This window comes from Orcinus orca, chromosome 1, assembly GCF_937001465.1.
Source record: "Orcinus orca chromosome 1, mOrcOrc1.1, whole genome shotgun sequence".
In the NCBI taxonomy this organism is placed as follows: Eukaryota; Metazoa; Chordata; class Mammalia; order Artiodactyla; family Delphinidae; genus Orcinus; species Orcinus orca.
This window is the reverse complement of record NC_064559.1, coordinates 191,786,333-191,805,393: the sequence shown is the minus strand read 5'-3', so window position 1 is coordinate 191,805,393 and position 19,061 is coordinate 191,786,333. Positions and strand designations below refer to the sequence as shown.

The following is a 19,061-nucleotide window of genomic DNA, read 5'->3' as shown; positions in this document are numbered from 1 at the left end:
TTCTGTTACCCTTTCAGTTTGGTAAATTCCTGGTCACCCTTTATGGTCTAGCACAGGCTTCACAGTTTTTCCCTCTCCACCTCTTTGGCAGAACAATTTGCTCGCTCCCTGAGTTCCCAGGTCATCGGGTTCACCCCCCAAATAGAGAACTTAGCACATGGTGGTGTAATCACGTACTTACCTGCTGTTGATGGTGTTCAAATATAGATGGGGTCAGACTAGGGGAGGCTGACTTATCACCAAGAGGCCTTCCTGGGCAACGTTTATTATTTCAGTGAATTTACCAGGGCTCAAGATCAGGCCTAGGTCTCTCAGCAGGGAGTCACATCAAACAAGCACCTGGGTCTGATTTATAAAATCAGAATGCCAGTTCAGGGAGGCAGAACTCTGAGATAAGAAGTGGGTAAGTGTGTGGGCGCTGGAGTCAGGCTGCGTGGGTTTGAATCCTGGCTCTACCCTTTCAGCTGTGTGGCCTTGGGCACATGACTTCATTTCTCTGGCCCTGTTTTCTCCTCCCCTAAATGGAGATAACAACATAGGAGCATTATGTTAAGTCAAATAATGTTTATAAAGTGTTTGGTACGGTACTGGGCACTTAAATTTTACCAATTTGTAAAATAAATTTTACCAATGTTTATTGAAAAGTTCTATAATGAGAGTCAACAGTAACAGGCACAGACCATTTATTCATTCCCCAAATATTTATTGAGGTTCTACATTTGAGGCTCTGAGCTGAATGCTCGGATGAATCAGACAGTTTCTATCTTTCTTGAAGTTTATATTCCAGGGAAAGGGGATGGATATAGAACCAAAATTTCTTTCTTTCTTTTTAAAAATATTTATTTATTTATTTATTTATCTGGCTGTGCTGGGTCTTAGTTGCGGCATGTGAACTCTTAGTTGTGGCATGCATGTAGGATCTAGTTCCCTAACCAGGGATCGAACCCGGGCCCCCTGCATTGGGAGCACGGAGTCTTAGCCATTGGACCACCAGGGAAGTCCCTAGAACCAAAATTTCTTAACTGTATATTTCAATTGTGGTAAGTAATTACACAGGATGAGCACAAGTTACTTTGAAAGCAAAAATCATGGAGATGGAGACTTAATCTGTATCTCAAGGTCAGTAAAGACCTCACAGAGGAAGTGGCATTTGGGTTGAGACTTGATGGGTGAAAAGGAGTTGCTGGTAAAGGTCTAGGAACTAGGACAGGGCATTTGAGGAAGTAAAAGTGGCCAGTGAGGAGGGAGCCTGGTGTGTGAAGGGGAGTGTGTGGGACAAGATGAGACTGGACAGGTGGGCAGGGCCCTGATGTTGCTGCTCCTTGGAGGCCATGGTTGGGAGCTTGGAATCTATCCTGAATGCAATGGCAATAGGGCTAATTTTTTTTTTTTTTTTTTTTTTTTTTGCGGTATGCGGGCCTCTCACTGTTGTGGCCTCTCCCGTTGCGGAGCACGGGCTCCGGACGCGCAGGCTCAGTGGCCGTGGCTCACGGGCCCAGCCGCTCCGCGGCATGTGGGATCTTCCCGGACCGGGGAACGAACCCATGTACCCCGCATCGGCAGGCGGACTCTCAACCACTGCGCCACCAGGGAAGCCCTAATAGGGCTAATTTTAAGCAAGGGAATAACAAAACCTGGCTTATCCTTAAGAGCAATTGCTCTGGCTGCTGGGTGGAGGATGGATTACAAAGTGACAAGAAAGGAGGTAAGGAGACCAGAGAGGAAGCTGTCGGAGTAGATGTCAAGCAAGAGATGATGCTGGTTTAGACTGGAGTAGTAACAGCATCTTGCTTCACACAGCAAGGTGAGGAGACAGAATCAAGGTATATTTTGGAGGGAGAGCTAACAGGACTTACTAATGGATTAGATGAGGTCAGATTTTGGCTCGTCCAAATGCATAGATGAGTGGAGGTTTGGGCTTTTGCAAATTGGTGCTTGAAGGGGCCATTTAGCTCAATGGGGAAGACTTTGGGAGGAATTTGTGTGTGTGTGTGTGAGCATCAGTGTTGGCCATGTTGGTTTTTTAAAATAAAAATAATTCTTGAATATAATAGAATATCTATTAAGAATTCAAATTTCAGATTGTCTCATAAAGTTATAAATTTTTTATTGTGTTAAAATATACATAACATTACACTTACCACTTTAACCATTTTTAGGTCTATAGTTCAGTGGCATTAAGTACATTTACATTGTGCAACCGTCACCACCATCCATCACCAGCCATGTGAGTTCTGAGATATCTGTTAATCGACCCAAGTGGGGCTCTCCAGGAGCTCAGGAGAGGTCTGGGCCAGAGGCATCATGCAGTCACCTACAATGCCGCGGGCAACTAAGCCTGCGTGCTGCAACTACTGAGCACACATGCCACAACTAGAGAGAAGCCTGCGCACCACAAAGAAGAGCCTGCGCGCCACAACGAAAGATCCTGCATGCCTCAACAAAGATCCCGTGTACTAAGGGATCTTAGCACTAAGACCCAATGCAGCCAGCCAAATTAAAAAAAAAAAAAAAAGAGATCACCTACAGAGAAAGTATAGATAGAGGAAAAGAGGAGGGGATAAAGGACAGAGCCCCCAACAGTTATAAATCTGAGTAAGTCAGGACACTGAGAAAGAGTGTTAGTGAGGTGGGAAGAAAACCAGGTAATTGTGGTGACATGGAAGCTCTATGAGTGTGCTAGGGCTGACATAACAGACTATTACAGACTGAGTGATAAACAACAGAAATTTATTTTCTTACAGTTCTCAGGGCTAGAAGTCCAAGGTCAAGGTGTTGGCGGGTTTGCTTTCTCCTGAGGCTTTTCTCTTTGGCTTGCTGATAGCTGCCTCATATGGCCTTTCCTCTGCTTGCTTATGAGTCCCTGGGGTCTCTTCCTCTTCTCGTAAGGACACTAGTTATATTGGATTAGGGCCCCACCCTTACGAACTCCCTTAACCTTCATTACCTCTTTAAGTAGCCCTATCTCCAAAAGCAGTCACACTGGGAGTTAAGGTTTCAACATAGGAATTTGGGGGAAATACATTTCCGTCCATAACAGAAGCCTAAGGAAAAAGAAAATTATTTCCAGAAGGAAGAAGGGGTCAACTGTGTCAAATGCAGGTAAGTCAAGTAAAGCAATAGTGGTCCACTGGCTTTGGCAATAAGTAGGTCATTGTAACCTTGGTCAGAGTATTAAAAAAAGACTAATTAGAGTAAATAAAAAAGAGATGGAAGGTGAGGAAGTGGAGAAACAAGCAATCTTTTCAAATTTTGCTGCGAAAGAGAACTGAAAATTGGGGTGGTAGGAGGAGAAGGTGGGGTCATAGAATAGTAAAAAAAGAAGTGATGGGCTTCCCTGGTGGCGCAGCGGTTAAAAATCCGCCTGCCAATGCAGGGGACACGGGTTTGAGCCCTGGTCCAGGAAGATTCCACATGCCGCGGAGCAATTAAGCCCATGCGCCACAACTACTGAGCCTGTGCGCCACAACTAATGAAGCCCGCGCACCACAACTACTGAAGCCCACGCATCTAGAGCCCATGCTCTGTAACAATAGAAGCCACTGCAATGAGAAGCACACACACCTCAACGAAGAGTAGCCCCCACTCGCCACAACTAGAGAAAGCCCATGCGCAGCAACGAAGACCAAACGCAGCCAAAAGTAAATACATAAATAAATTTATTTAAAAAAAAAAGTGACATTGAATTGCGTTTATAAGTTGAAAGGGATGATCCAGAAGAAAGACGATTGTGATGCAGGAGATTTAAAAAGGGATAATAAGAGTAGAATCCCTGAAAAGACTAAGATGATGAAATTCAATACAAAAGTAAAGTGGTTGGCCTTAGATGGCTGGGACCCGTCCCACACATTAATTGAAGTGAACGTTGAATAAAGCACTCATCACATAATTTGCAGGGACCGGTTTAAAATGACAATGTGGAGTCTCTTGTTCAAAAATTATTGAGAATTTAAGAGGACTTCCCTGGCAGTCCAGCGGTTAAGACTCCACGCTTCCACTGCGGGGGGGCAGGGGTTGGATCCCTGGCCGGGAAACTAGATCCCGCATGCCTCGGGGCCAAAAAAAAAATTTTTCAGGACTTCAGCAGAAGAGCATTAACCCAAGCACAGAGCCCTTATAAGCTCGGGGACCCTTCAAATTTGTATGGAGTATGTGATGATGCCGGAGGTGGGCTGTCATTCGGGCAAGTCCCTTCTCCTTTCTGGGCCTCAATTGACTCATTGAACGGTTAGAAGAGATGACTAAGAACACTTTCCACTTCACTGTTCTACAAGCTGGGAGGTCATTCCCATAGGAACAAAGTTCGTGCCTTTTTAGCTTCCAATCCCGCCGGAGTTGGGCCCAGGGCTTTCTGGAAGGCTCCATAAAAATCGTCTGGTGACCATAGCAACTCACACCAAACTCAGGGGCCCTCGTCTCCGCCCACAGCTTCACTGACGAGCTCTTTGATTGGCTTAGCAAGTTGACCAATGGCCGGCGAAGCGGGCTGTTTGCCGCGCGGTCAATGGCTGCAGGCCGGAAGAGAGGCGGGAAGAGAGAACTAGCAGGCGGGCCTGGGCGGTGGGGCGTGTGCGTGTTTCCGGCTCCGCTGCGGAAGGCCGAGGACTAGAGCGGCTGGACCGGGCGCGACCCTAAGGACCGGAGAGCGCGGGACGCGTGTGCGGAGCTCAGATTTCGGAGCGTGGCTAGCGGCCGGCACGATGGGTGGAGAGCAGGAGGAGGATCGGTTCGACGGCATGTTGCTGGCCATGGCGCAGCAGCACGAGGGCGGCGTGCAGGAGGTAACGGCCCGTGCGGCGTTGGCTCGGCCTGGCCCAACCGGGATGCCCCAGCGACGCTCTCTCCGCCCTTCTCTGCCTTCAAGGGCCGAGATACACCGCTGGGCCTCGCGAGCTTTGGGATCCCCCCCGCATTCTTACTGCACTCCAGCTTCCGGCCTGGCCTCCTTGCCTCAAGTCTTGCACTCGTATCAGTCATGGGACCCCGGGGCCCCTCAGTAGTTCCTGTCTTAGCAGCTCCGGCGTCCCTGCACCCGCCCCTGAAAAGACCCAGAGTCTTGGGATCTCTCCCCGCCCCCCACGCTTTTTCTCCCACATACTTCTGGCCCCGTTTCTTTTCTGCTGGCCGCTCCCGAAGAGCATCCTTTAGGATGAACTGTTCTAGACATTGAGATTTGCATGTACCAAGACTTGGAACGAGCGGAAGAATGTGTGCGGTGTGTGGGGGTGGGGGTGGGGTGGTGATGTTAACACGTGGTCTTTTTAGGGCTTGAATGAGGGAATAGGAGACCTGTGTTCACAATTGTTCTACACCACCTATCAGCTTGAGACCGTTCCACGTCTCCAGGCCTCAGTTTCTTTCTTTGAGACAGAGCTACGAATCCTTATTTCCTGAACTTGTAGGAGAGTAGTCTTGAAGTGAAGGACAGTGAGGAATTCTCAGTAATCAGGCTTGAACATTCAACAAGTATCTGTTGAGTGATTGATGTGTGCAGGAACATAATTCATGCGTAGTGACCAGACCCAATAACACGTAGTGTATGAAGGATAAAAACCAACTAGTCGAGATTCTAGAGTTGGTTGTTTTGAACCATGGAAAGTTCAAAAGGTAGAAAAGCCTATCAAAATCAGTCTTTCTATAAAGAAACTGAAGGAACTTGCCCAAGATCATCCAAAAGGGTCCTGACCTAGAGGGGACCAGAATCCTTAGGCCAGTGTGTGCTTTCCACAGGCTATTTCTGATTCTGTGTCTCTCTGGGGACAAGTTTTCATGGAGCTTTCCATTCCCATTCTCTCATTTAGGTGCCTGTGGTGACCAAGGACTCCTAAGCCCTTTGAGGTGGGAAGAGTGCTATTAATTTGGAGATGTGAAAGGCTCCCATCCCCCACCCCCCAAATTGTTGACACAGTTGGATTTGGGAGTGAGTTCGTTTTTGAGTGAATTGAAAAAGTGTCTAGAAGTAGGAATTGAAACCATTGAGATAAATTCTAGCATCAGATTTAGAACCACTCACTTGGGCAAGTAAAAGGGCTTAGTTGGCGTGAAGGCTTCAAGGTTACTGCGCGGAGCTGAAGCCCTGGCCACGCAGGCTCTGAGGGCCCGCGGTCCCAGCAGAGTCTCCGTGGTGCACTCTATGGCGTCTGGAGGTGGTGTTCCTACTGATGATGAGCAGGCCATTGGGCTGGAGAGGGAGGTCATGCTGGCTGCACGCAGGGACTAGACCCATACAATATGCTCGCCCCAAAGGCAGCCTCAGGTACCAAGGAAGACCCTAATTTAGTCCCCTCCATCACCAATAAGCGGATAGTGGGCTGCATCTGTGAAGAAGACAACAGTGCTGTCATCTGGTTCTGGCTGCATAAAGGCGAGGCCCAGTGATGCCCTAGCTGTGGAACCCATTACACGCTGGTGCCCCACCAGCTGGCCCACTGAGCCCCTGCACTAACTCACTCAAAATGTAATGTAAAGTTTCTTCTTTCCAATAAAGACTAGCCATTACATTGGCTTCTCCTCCAAAAAAAAAAAAGGAGGCTTAGTTATATGTGCTAATCTTAGGTCACTACTAGGTCTTTTCATTCAGCAAAAATTTTATTGAGCATGTACTCTGAGTCAGATCTGGTGCTAGGCATTGGGGATGTAGACAAAATCATGGTTCACAGTGCCTGCTTGTGAGGAGTTCACTCTCCCGCAGAGGGTCTCTTGCTCTGGGCGAGACACTGCTAAGCACCTCACCTCCATTACCTCCTTTGGTCCTCACAGAGGATCCTCACTTATATCCCTAGAAATAGGTCCTGCTGCTGGTTCTGTTTTGTGGAGTTAAGAAACTTTCCCAAGGCCACAGAGCTAATGTGTATCAGTCTGATACCCAGACCAATGCTCTTAAATGACTTGGCTGCACTGATAACCCAGCCAGAGTTAGTTGGTCTTAACCTTCTTTGTTTTTTTGTTTTGTTTTGTTTTGCGGTACGTGGTCCTCTCACTGCTTTGGTCTCTCCTGTTGTGGAGCACAGGCTGCGGACGCGCAGGCCCAGCGGCCATGGCTCACGGGCCCAGCCGCTCCGCGGCATGTGGGATCCTCCCGGACCGGGGCACGAACCCATGTCCCCTGCATCGGCAGGTGGACTCTCAACCACTGTGCCACCAGGGAAGCCCCTTTAACCTTCTTTGAAGTGGCTTCATTTGTTCCCCTCCTCCTAGCTCTGCCCCAGTAACTCAGCCAGTGCCACTCTGGATGGGCTTTTTATTTTGTGGAGAGGAAAGCTGGATCCCAGGTGTTTCAAGCCCTGGATGCAGAGGAGTGTCCAATATCCTCAGGCTGCTTCTAGCACCACAAAAAATGTGGAACACATATACACATGCACACAAGAAATGAGAAATCTGCTTTTCAGGTGATCTAGGTAAGGTTAGGCTAGGCTTCCTGGCAGAAGTGACTAAGTCAGGGCCTGTTTTCTCGGTGGGGAGGCTCGCGACGAAACAGTCCAGTCCCAAGTTCCCTTCTACACTAAGGAAGTTAGCTTCTGTGTAGGTGAGGGGCTCCCAATATGGCATCTCTACAGCTTTGGTCTTTGTCTTCTTTCAGCTCGTGAACACTTTCTTCAGCTTCCTTCGACGCAAAACAGACTTTTTCGTTGGAGGAGAAGAGGGAATGGCAGAGAAGGTGAGTGTTGGGGACCACTGTCCCTTGGGCAGCTCTGTTTCTCCAGAAGAAGAGCTTACTTGGCCTTCCTTTGGCATAATAATAACCTATAGCAGAAGTAAAATGCCAAGGGCAAAGAGTCGGGGAAGGGAAGCAAGCTGTCATTTATTGAAGCCCCTCTCCTTGCCAGGTGCTTATCTGCCCTATCCCCATGGTCCTCTAGAAGTTTGAGAGGGGCAGATGTTACTATCCCCATTTACAAGTGAGGAAATTGGTCTGAGTTACGGGAGAGCCAGGGTTGTCCAAATATTTGAGCTGAGTTATGGGAGACCCAGGATTGGAGCCAGAGTCTGTTGTAAAACTGCCTTCTGCCCCTGACACCATGCTTTTTGGTTCCTTTTCCATTGAGGTTTTATCTAATTACCTAGCTGGGAGATGAGAGTAGGCAAATGTTAGAAATTGAGCTTAGAAGACAGAGATATAGGAAAACTCAAAGCCGGCTATCCCAGTCTTCCCAGATGCTGTAAGCAAAAGTTCAAGGATTTGAGAATTGCAGGGTTTAAAAAAATTTTTTTTTTAATTGAAATAGTTGATTTACAATCTTGTGTTAGTTTTCAGGTGTACAGAAAAGTGAGTCAGATATATATACACACACACACACACATACAGATATATATATATATATATATATATACTTTTTCAGATTCTTTTCCGTTATAGGTTATTACAAGATACTGAATATAGTTCCCTGTGCTATACAGTAGGTCCGTTTTTTTTTTTTGCGGTACGCGGGCCTCTCACCGTTGTGGCCTCTCCTGTTGCGGAGCACAGGCTCTGGACGCGCAGGCTCAGCGGCCATGGCTCACAGGCCCAGCCGCTCCGCGGCATGTGGGATCTTCCCGGACCGGGGCACGAACCCGTGTCCCCTGCATCGGCAGGCGGACTCTCAACCACTGCGCCACCAGGGAAGCCCCAGGTCCTTGTTTTTTATCTGTTTTATATACAGCAGTGTGTTAATCCCAAACTCCTGGATTATCCCTCTTCCCCTTTCCCCTTTGGTAACCATAAGTTTATTTTCTGTGTCCGTGAGTCTATTTCTGTTTTGTAAATAAATTCATTTGTATCACTTTTTAAGATTCCACATATGAGTGATATCATATGATATTTATCTTTCTCTGACTAACTTCAGTTAGTGTGATAATCTCTAGGTCCATCCATGGTGTTGCAAATGGCATTATTTCATTCTTTTTTATGGCTGAGTAATATTCCTGTGTGTGTGTGTGTGTGTGTGTGTGTGTGTGTGTGTGTGTGTGTTGTCTGTCTGTCTGTGTGTGTACACCACATCTTCTTTATCCATTCCTCTGTTGATGGACATTTAGCTTGCTTCCATGTCTTGGCTATTGTAAACAGTTCTGCAGTGAACATTGGGGTGCATGTATCCTTGAAGACCATGTTTTTCCCTGGATATATGCCCAGGAGTGGGATTGTAGGATCATATGGTAGCTCTGTTTTTAGTTTTTTAAGGAACCTCCATACTGTTCTCCATAGTGGCTGTATCAATTTGCATTTCCACCAGCAGTGTAGGAGGGTTCCCTTTTCTCCACACCCTCTCCAGCATTTATTATTTGTAGACTTTCTGATGATGGCCATCCTGACTGATGTGAGGTGATTCCTGAGAATTGTGTTTTGTGGTATGGGTTCTGATACCTTGAACATCTTCTAATTCCTTAGGTTGTGATTCTGTTTTTGAAGATTGGTAAATGATGTCACCTCACTGAACCGTGATTTTTATAACCTTGATATTTGTTTTCACTTAAATTTAAGAGACATAATAACAAGGAGATATTTTGCAAACTGCTTTCTGTGGCTTCAGGGTTCTAACAAGCTGAAATGCTTGATAATGTGTCTTGATGGTCTGAGGCTACTCTGTTATAGACACTTTGGCCTGGAGTAGGAGTCCTGGGTTCTTGGTCTAGCTGTGTGGCCTGGTTGATTTCCCAACAATTCTCTGTTCCTTTTAATCTTCACATCTGTAAAATGGAAGAAGGAGGACTCACTGACCTGTAGGGCCCTTTGTGGCTCAAATACTCTTTCTGTATTAGCACTAGCACCTCCCATTTTTCTGTGGGCCTCGACCTTGTAATATGTGCATTCATTCATTTGTAAACTAATGTTTATTGAGCACTAAACACTTTGCCTGTGTTAGCCACTATGACAGAGCCTTCAGGATTATAGAGGTGAATACAGACAATGGTCTTTGTTTTCATGGATCTCACAGTGTAGCCCCCTTACAAACCGCCCCCCCCCAAAAAAAGACAATGAAGAAGTGATGGGTGTTAGGGCGGAAGTCCTGGGAGCATAAAATGGGGACTAACATAGGTTGGGGGCTCAAGGAAGACTTGATGAGAAAGAGGTGCCTGAGGTGTGAAGGATGAGTAAGATAGCAGGCAGAAGGGAGAGAGATGAATAATATTGAGAAGTGGTGTCTCAGGTGTCACGGGATGATGGTGTCACTGCTGTGTACTGGATGTCTGCTGGTCCCTCTTAGACCTTGTTATGCTCCTTGGCTCTTTGTTCCCTTAGAGTCGGCTCTTTCCCAGGAGGTTAGTCCAACTCTCAGGCAGGCAGAAATCTGTCTAGTCTTCCTGCCTGGTCTCCATTTGTAACACCAGTAACTTCTTTGTATTGGGGACCTACTGTGCACCAGGCCACCAGATGCATCGTTTCCAAGTGCGTTGGTTAAGAACATGTTCTCTGGAGCTATAGGCAGATGTGAATGGATCCTGGTCTCCCCCTCTTCCTGCTTGACAGCTGTGTGGTGTTGGGTGAATCACTTTCTGAGCCTCAGTTTTCTTCCCTGGAAGAGGGGATAATCTTTCCCTCACAGGGCTGTTTTAAGGATAAAAAGAGGTCATATAGTGTGGCTGGCACATGGGGATACAAGTTCACAGACCCTTTTTTTGGACCTCTCGGGACCAGATGTGTTTTGGGATTTAGAATTCATTGGATTTTAGGAGGCAGTACAGTGCATATATTGTACATTACGTATAGTACCCCAGTCCAGGGGTTGGAGCAGCATCATGTAATGAAACATTAATATTTCTACAGAGAAATGTGTATCAATATTTATACCAAGTGGGAGATATGACTCCCACTGTAAATGACTGTAAATACCTTCATGCTACAAACTTAGAGAAATACAAAAATACTTTTAGTTTTTATAGCTTTGGGGCTAGGCATTATGGATTCAGAGAAAGCCATAATCTAATCAGTATGTTATTGACATAGGAAGAGACGATGGACTAGTGAAGCAGAATAGAGAATCCAGAAAAAGTCTAGCACGTATGAGGATTTAAGATGTGTCCCATAAGGTAGGTAATTCAGTTCAGTAGGCAAAGGACGATTTAATAATTCATGCTGCTACAACTGGCTACTGGTAAAAAAGCAAAACGTGTACCATACTGTACCATCTGTTTTACTCATATCTAAAAATAAATTGCAGATCAAGAAGAGCTTAGTAAGGAAAGCTGGGAAACTATGTATAACCTTGTGTGGAGGAGACCTTGCAAGGATAGAAACCTGGAAACTACAGAATAAAAGGTAGCTGTTTGCTTCTTCAAACATAGAACACATGTGTGGCAAAAGAGACGTAATGACATATGAAGTCAGTTGAAAAACAATAGATCTGGAAAAGATGCATTGCAGAGGACATAAAATTTAATAGCCAACTTAATATGCAGGTACTCTTGTAAATTGACAAGAAAAGGATAAACAGAAAAATGGACAGTTCCATGAAGAACATGTGAAAAGATGCTTAAATTCAGTAGTAATCAAGGAAATGTAGGAGAAAGAAACAGTGAGATGCCCTTTTTTTTCTGGTCAAACTGACAAAAATATTTTTTTAAAAATTGCTTACAGGGATGTGGAAAAAAGGGTATTCTTCAGACATTGCTGGTAAAAGTGAATTATCATAGCTGTTTAAAAACTTTTTATTATAAAAGATGCTCAACATCACTAATCATTAGAGAAAGTCAAATGAAAATCACAAATGAGATGTTGTCACCTCACACCCATTAGGATGGCTTCTGTCAAAACCCCAGAAAACACCAAATGTTGGCAAGGATGTGGAGAAATTGGAACTCTGGTGCACTGTTGGTGGGAATGTAAAATGGTGCAGCTGCTGTGGAAAACTGTATGGCGGTTCCTCAAAAAATTAAAAATAGGGCTTCCTTGGTGGCGCAGTGGTTGAGAGTCCGCCTGCCGATGCAGGGGACGCGGGTTCGTGCCCCGGTCCGGGAGGATCCCGCATGCCACGGAGCAGCTGGGCCCGTGGACCGTGGCTGCTGGGCCTGTGCATCCGGAGCCTGTGCTCTGCGGCGGGAGAGGCCACAGCAGTGAGAGGCCCGCGTACAGCAAAAAAAAAAAAAAAAAAAATTAAAAATAGAACTATCATATGATCCAGCAATCCCACTTCTGGGTGTATACCCCCCAAAATTGAGAGCAGAGTCTTGAAGAGAGATTTGTACACCCATAGCAACACCGTTCATGATAGCCAAGAAGTGGAAGCAGCCCAAGCGTTCATTGATGGATGAATAAACAAAATGTCATATATACACATAATATTATTCAGCCTTTTAAAGGAAGACAGATAAGAGCACATATTGAATGATTCCATTTATATGAAGTTCTAGAACAGGAGTGTGTCTTCTCCCTCAGATGTGTCCCCCCGCCCTATGGTCAGGTTCAGGACCTCATGCCTTTGGGTTTAGCTTAAATTTCCCTCTGGGGTCTCCCGGCCAGGCTGGTGGGAACCACCCTTTGCTCCCCTATCGCCCAGCCTAGGTCAGGGAGCACTGTGTTCAGGTATGCCCACTTAGCAGTCTGGGGCTGTCTTTTAGAACTGGCCCAACAACCCTCCTTACCGCTTCCCCACTCTGCTGGTCTGTGGTTCCCAAAGATGTGACAGAAGCTTGGCTCTGACAGCCTGCCAGTTGGTACTCCTGCGTAGGCTACGTGCTCCCAGCGATCTCTACCTGGGGCTGGGCCTGGGTAAAGCTGGTGGGAGGAGACTGGGAGGAGGGGGTCAGAGGCTGCTGTGATTGGCCTTGACTGTGCCTGGTGGTTCAGCTCTGCCCTCATCTAACCTCCAGGAGCTAGGAAAGAACAGGACGGAATGGGACACAACATGATTCACTGGAGCTGGAAGAGGGGATGGCTCCAGTCCTGCCTCCCCTTGGCCACTCATTGGCAGATGGCTTGAGTTCAAGGTCCTGATTAGGGACTTGGGACCAAGGCCCTGTGGTGGAACAGCCTCTGCTGGCGTAATTGTGCCATGACTGATCCCTTCTGTTGAAGCAGAATGGCCTTCAGGTGGCTCATTTCTTTCTTACGCACACCTCATTTTGTTAACCCATTTGGTTTGGGCGTTCTTTTGGTACCGTTTAACCTTGAAGAGTGTGGAGCTACTGCAGTGTGGTGTGAGGTTGGAGGTTTGAGGGTAAGAGGAGGAACTGGCCTCAAATGAATGAGAGGCCACAGGGCATTTGGCAGAACCCAGATCTGGGAGCCCATGGCTGACTCCAGTGACCCTGAGCCCCACGTGATTCCCTTCAGCTCTTGCAGATCCCTTTCTCCCTCCAGCTATGGCTCAGAGATTCTTGAAAGATGGTTTGTTGACCGCTGATCGTGTGGGGGGTGCCCTCTGAGGCCTCCTCCAGGTGTGTGGGTTGACACAGAGTTGGGTTTCCTAAGTTGGGTAAATTCCTGAGCCTGCCAGAGGTGAAGAGGTGAAATTCAAGAGACACTTGAGCTGGTCCTGGAGGATGAGTAGGAGTTTGCCAGGCAACCTGGGAATTGGGGCAAGGATACTATAGGCAAAGAATAGCTATGTAAGACTGCTTTTAGAAATAATAAGATAGAAGCACAGAGAGATGACCTCAGGGTCACACAGGTAGGAGTAGACCAGGATCTCAAATGTAGGTGTGACTCTCACGTATGCACGAGAATTGGCCAGGAGGGCTTGTTAAAAACACAGATTGCTGGGTCATATCCCCAGAATTTCTGATGCAGTAGGTCTAGAGTGGGGCCTGAGACTTAGCATTTCTAACAAATTCTGGGTGACGCTGTTGCTGCGGGTCAGGGGAGCACACTCTGAGAGCTGCTGGTGTAAAACATGAGGTAGAACCATTTCTCCCATTGTATTTTCATAGCAGAGAAGGTGCTTCTCCCTACCTGCCACCAGCTGACACTGAGTTAGCCTCAGCCAGGTGACACATGTCATGAGAGCTGATGAAACTGGGGCTTAGAAAGTGTCAAAGTTGTTTACTTGTTCAAGGCCACAGAGCCAGACAGGTGGCAACAGTATTGGGGTTGCTCTTGGGCAACAGGAGGAGCAGCTAGCAGGATGTGTGTTGGAAGCATCCTGGGAAGTTTTCATGGGAGAGGTAGGATTTGAAATGGATAGCTTGCAGGCCGAGGAGAGGAGGAGACTACCTCTTCCCTCAAGAAAGGTCTCTGGCCTGAGAGCTGGGGAAAAGCTTCTCAGAGGGGCTGAGGCTGGAGCTCTGCTTTTAACAGCTTCACTCCACAATGAAGGACTTTTCAGAGCACTTATCATTTGGTCTGCACAACATCCCTGTGAGGTAGGGACTCATCCTTGCTGATAAGGAATCTGAAGCTCTTAACAGGTTAAGTAATTTGCCAAAAATACAACAGCTAGTGCGTGACAAAGCCCGGATCAGAATGCAGGCTGTCCAACTTCAGTGCTGGGTCTTAGTCCCTGGACTGCCTTGTTTTTTTTAAAGTGGTCGCTGTTTGTTGAAGCAGATTCTTTGCAGGTATTCTTACTACAACTCAATGATATAGGTGTGTATTAAATCCCATTTTGTAGATGTGGAAACTGAGGTTCTGAGTGCAGTGCCTTGCCCAGGCACTCAGCAAATAGAGATAGGACTGGCCTCACGTCTTGGGACATGTCCCGTCCCCTGATGCCTCATTGCCTTCTCTTCCTTCCTCAGCTTATCACACAGACCTTCAACCACCACAACCAGCTGGCACAGAAGGCCAGGCGGGAGAAGAGAGCTCAGCAGGAGACTGAGCGGCGGGAGAAAGCGGAGCGGGCAGCCAGGCTGGCCAAGGAGGCCAAGTCAGAGACCTCTGGGCCCCAGATCAAGGAACTGACTGATGAGGAGGCCGAGAGGCTGCAGCTGGAAATTGACCAAGTAGGAGTGGGCTTCTCTCCCCTGCCCCCCTGATCCCCATTGGCACTAGAAGTGGGTGCCCTCTTGCCAAATGTTTTGCCCTTTGCCACAGAAAAAGGATGCAGAGAGTCATGAAGCCCAGCTCAAGAATGGCAGTCTCGGCTCACCAGGGAAGCAGGTGAGATGGACTGGGGCTGCTCAGGACTAGCAGGGGGCTTGGGAACTTCCAGGGACTCTTCAGCCTTTCCGTTTCTCTGGAAAGGCTTCCCCTTCCCCACTCCACCCCTCCTTAGCTTTGGGAATCCACCCCATACTTCCAAGATTCCACACTGGACCAAAGTGGGTTAAAAAAAAAAAAAAAACCACTGGCTTTAAGCCTTGGCAGGAAAGCCCAAGAGCCAGGGAGGGCAGTGCCTGTACAGGCACCATTTGGGTGGGCTTGGGTCCGTGGGCCCAGCCTGGCCCTTCATGGTGGATTACTCTGACACACCTGGGGCATGTTCCCCTCAGGGCTCCTCCCATTGACTTGAGTCCAGCTTCCCAGATAATCCTTGGGGCACTCATTTGGCTTTGCAGAAGTTCTGGTCTGAGACTAGGGTCTCAACCCTAGAGACACAGAAAAAAGAAGTTGATCATTTGTCAGCCTGGTTTTATTTTAGAACAGCCCTGCTGATGGCCACCTCATGACCTGTTCTGTGCTGGGCTTTCTTCCTAAGTCCTTTGGCTTGAACTGCCAGCTGGGTGGGTCCCGTGGGTCCATCTCTGACTGTCACCGTCCCCCAGCTGTCACACGGTCTAGCAGTCTGAGCTCAGGCAGAGATCAGAACAGGTTTTACCTCTGGCTCCTAGTGGGCCGTGGACTGGGCAGGGACCAGGTCTGTACTGTTCTGTGGCTGTATGCCCAGTGCCAGCCCTGGGCCTGGCCCAGTGGGGTTCAGTCTAGGTCTGTCAAGTAAGTAGCTGAGCACCCCATCTGTGAGCAGGAGGCTGAGGAGGCTGAGGAGGAGGAGGACGAGAAGGACAAAGGGAAGCTGAAGCCCAATTTCGGCAATGGGGCGGACCTGCCCAGTTACCGCTGGACCCAGACCCTGTCGGAGCTGGACGTGAGTGCAGGGGCTGGGGCTGAGGTGAGGGAGCCAGCCCGGGGCCCCTCCTGACTGCTCCTGCCCCGTGCAGCTGGCAGTGCCCTTCCCCGTGAACTTCCGGCTGAAGGGGAAGGACGTGGTGGTGGACATCCAGCGGAGGCGCCTCCGGGTGGGGCTCAAGGGGCAGCCGGCGATCGTGGACGGGGAGCTTTACAACGAGGTGAAGGTGGAGGAGAGCTCGTGGCTCATCGAGGACGGCAAGGTGGTGACGGTGCATCTGGAGAAGGTGCGAGAAGCCCCGTCTCCTGGCCTGTGTTGTGACTTAGGGAGGGGGGCTGCTCATGAACGCGGAGACCGTGCTGGGGGCCTGATGGACATACCTTTTTTAATCCCCACAACGAGACTTTTAAAGTAGGTCTGTCTAGTTTTAGAGTCAGGAAAAGGGTAGCTCAGAGATTTGCCCAGGCTTTTGCTTCTAGGAGGAGGTGGAGTTGGGATCAGAAGTGTCCTTAGTACCAAAGCCTTTTCCTTTCCATTAGGTTTGTACATGCATTCAATTCAACAAATACTTGAATACCTATTACGTGCCAGAGACTGTTCTAAGCACTGGAGAGAGAACAGTGAACAACACGTAGAAAACTGTGCCCTGAGGAAGCCTGTGTTCCCTCCCTTACACCCTCAGAGAGCTGGGATTACAGACACCAGTAAATGAATGTGGTCTCTGTAAAGTGCTAGGGGTCCAAGGAAGGCCTCCATGGTACATACCACCTGACCCAGCCTACCTGACTGGCCTTGGCTGCCTCTGTGCCCTTGCACTTACTCCCACCTGGAATGTCCTTCCCTGCTTTTTAATGTGGTTTACTGCATGTCCTTAAAGGCCTAGCCCATCCATGTATTGCTCTGACTTCTCCCTCCATGCTGGATGAATATCTCCCTCTGTACTTTTTTTTGGGTATAAATTTATTTATTTATTTATTATTTTTTGGCTGCGCTGGGTCTTCGTTACTGCACATGGGCCTTCTCTAGTTGCGGCCAGTGGGGGCTACTCTTCATTGCGGTGCGCGGGCTTCTCATTGCGGTGGCTTCTCTCGTTGCGGAGCACGGGCCCTAGGTGCCCGGGCTTCAGTAGTTGTGGTGCACGGGCTTAGTTGCTCCGTGGCATGTGGGATCTTCCCGGACCAGGGCTCGAACCCGTGTCCCCTGCATTGGCAGCCGGATTCTTAACCACTGTGCCACCAGGGAAGTCCTCCCTCTGTACTTTATTCTTTCCGTTATCATGCTGATTTGTGACTGTCTCCGTGTCTGTCTCCCCCAGCCACTGGGGAGGGCAGAGGTCTTGTTCATTTGCACCCTAGGTCCCAGTACAGGCCTTCGCAGGTCCCCAGTGCAGGATGTGGATGGGAGAGAGTTTGGTTCTGGAAGGGTTGGGTGGTGGTTCCCAGGGCACAGAGCAAGCCACCACCCATCCCCCGGTGGTCCTCTTCTTCCTCTCAGATCAACAAGATGGAGTGGTGGAGCCGTTTGGTGTCCAGTGACCCCGAGATCAATACCAAGAAGATCAATCCTGAGAACTCCAAGGTGAGCCCTGGCCGGTTGGAGGAGCTTCGGTTGGGAGGTGAGGGGCCTAGGTGGCCCCAGAGCTTCACCCATCCCTGTCAATGCCTGCCCCCCAGCTGTCAGACCTGGACAGTGAGACCCGCAGCATGGTGGAGAAGATGATGTACGACCAGAGACAGAAGTCCATGGGGCTGCCCACCTCAGATGAGCAGAAGAAACAGGAGATTCTGAAGAAGTGAGCAACTGAGAGATGGGGGTTTGGGGAAGGTGTCTGGGGCTTGTACCTGGGCGACAGCAACGAGTGTGTACTGAGCGGAACACAGGAGCTGCCCTGCCCCTTCCAGGATGAGCCAGCCAAGTTTATGGCTTTATAGCCTTGGCTTGCCTCCCGTAATCACTTGGTGAGGTCATCTTGAGGGCAAGGCCACCTCAGGGTAGGAAGGGGTAACAGGCGGTCATTGTCACCGACAGAAAAACAGTGCCAGTGTTGGCACCTCAGCTTTCAGCCTCAGGTCCTCAAATGGGCCTTAGAGAGAGTCCTTGGGGCCTGGCTCCAAGTTGCTCAGCGTTCTAGAGTTTAGACCTCATGTGGGGAGCTAAGAGAAAGGGACTAATTTGGGGGAGAGGGATGGCCTGTTTCACCTTCTTCCTACTTTCCCTCCCCAGGTTCATGGATCAGCATCCAGAGATGGACTTTTCCAAGGCCAAATTCAACTAGCCCGTGTTTGCCTCCCTGAACTCTTGGGGCTGAACTCCCAGCTACCCACCTTCCTTTCCCACCCTTCCCTGGGACTTGTGGGCCTCAGGGCTGGGGCAGGCGTGGGGCTGACCCACACACAGGTCTGAGGGCATCATGGGAAAAGGGCTGGGGCCTTGGGGGTGTCTTGTTTCATTTGGCCTGCTGTTACACATTAAAACTATTTACCCAATTCCACCTGTGTCCTCTCTTCCCTCTGGCCTTTCCCTGGGGGACAGGCCTCTTATGGCTGCTGCTGGGATCTGGGGGCTTGTCTTCTAGCCCAGGTTCTGCCATGTGATCAAGGGCAAGTCCTTGCCCCTCCCTGGGGCTCAGTTTCTCATTACTTAAATGGAGGATTTAAACAAGGCTTTTAGTCTGTGTATGATTCTGAGCAAAAGTGGCCAAAGGGACCAGAACATATGTCAGATTCTCACAGGGGCCCATGACTCAGCAAAGTTTAAGACCAGCCCGGCTTGATTCCATTTTCATCTCCAAGACAATTTCCCACAGCAATGGGTCTGTCCTCTAGCCCTGGAGCGAGTGTTTCTGAAACTACACTCTTATTTCCCAGGGGCAGAGAGCAGCAAAGGCTGGGGAACCGCCCAGGCCTCAGATTGGCTGTGTGTGTGGTGGGGATCTGGCCGGGAAGGCAGGGTGAAGCCCAGTGGAGCCTATTGTGTGTCTCTGACCTGGACCTCTGCAGATTGTAGGGCTTCACAGTGAGCCACCGAGGGAGTGCCAGGGCTGGAGAGGTGTTCCCTTCGGTCCACATCCAGCCACCAGAGCTGTCCCTTTGGTGGGAGAGTACAGGTCACAGTGCAGGGTGCCACAGAGGTCATGGTTAC

The 19,061-nt window shown here is 48.9% G+C and overlaps 1 protein-coding gene and 1 pseudogene across 2 annotated transcripts; both read left to right on the top strand.

Moving 5' to 3' along the window:
- The first annotated feature begins 4,568 nt into the window (after positions 1 to 4,568).
- Positions 4,569 to 18,406, top strand: NUDC (nuclear distribution C, dynein complex regulator). 2 transcript variants are annotated; one of them, XM_004266624.4, is made up of 9 exons: positions 4,570 to 4,781; positions 7,580 to 7,657; positions 14,653 to 14,856; positions 14,948 to 15,013; positions 15,819 to 15,938; positions 16,012 to 16,206; positions 17,415 to 17,498; positions 17,594 to 17,712; positions 18,144 to 18,406. In XM_004266624.4, exons 1-9 carry the CDS (start codon positions 4,701 to 4,703, stop codon positions 18,193 to 18,195), a joined length of 999 nt encoding a protein of 332 aa, XP_004266672.1. In that variant the 5' UTR covers positions 4,570 to 4,700; the 3' UTR covers positions 18,196 to 18,406. The 2 variants fall into 2 exon arrangements, with proteins under 2 accessions (XP_049555314.1, XP_004266672.1); XM_049699357.1 differs by lacking the exon at positions 16,012 to 16,206 and having other exon boundaries at positions 4,569 to 4,781.
- On the top strand, positions 6,026 to 6,966 carry LOC117200109 (cytochrome c oxidase subunit 5B, mitochondrial-like; annotated as a pseudogene).
- Positions 18,407 to 19,061: the final 655 nt, after the last annotated feature.

Coding starts and splice junctions, on each gene's coding strand:
- NUDC (XM_004266624.4), top strand. CDS start 4,701: ATGGGTGGAGAGCAGGAGGAGGATCGGTTCGACGGCATGTTGCTGGCC. Junction 16,207..17,414: donor TGACGGTGCATCTGGAGAAG/GTGCGAGAAGCC, acceptor TCTTCCTCTCAG/ATCAACAAGATGGAGTGGTG. Junction 17,713..18,143: donor AAACAGGAGATTCTGAAGAA/GTGAGCAACTGA, acceptor TTCCCTCCCCAG/GTTCATGGATCAGCATCCAG.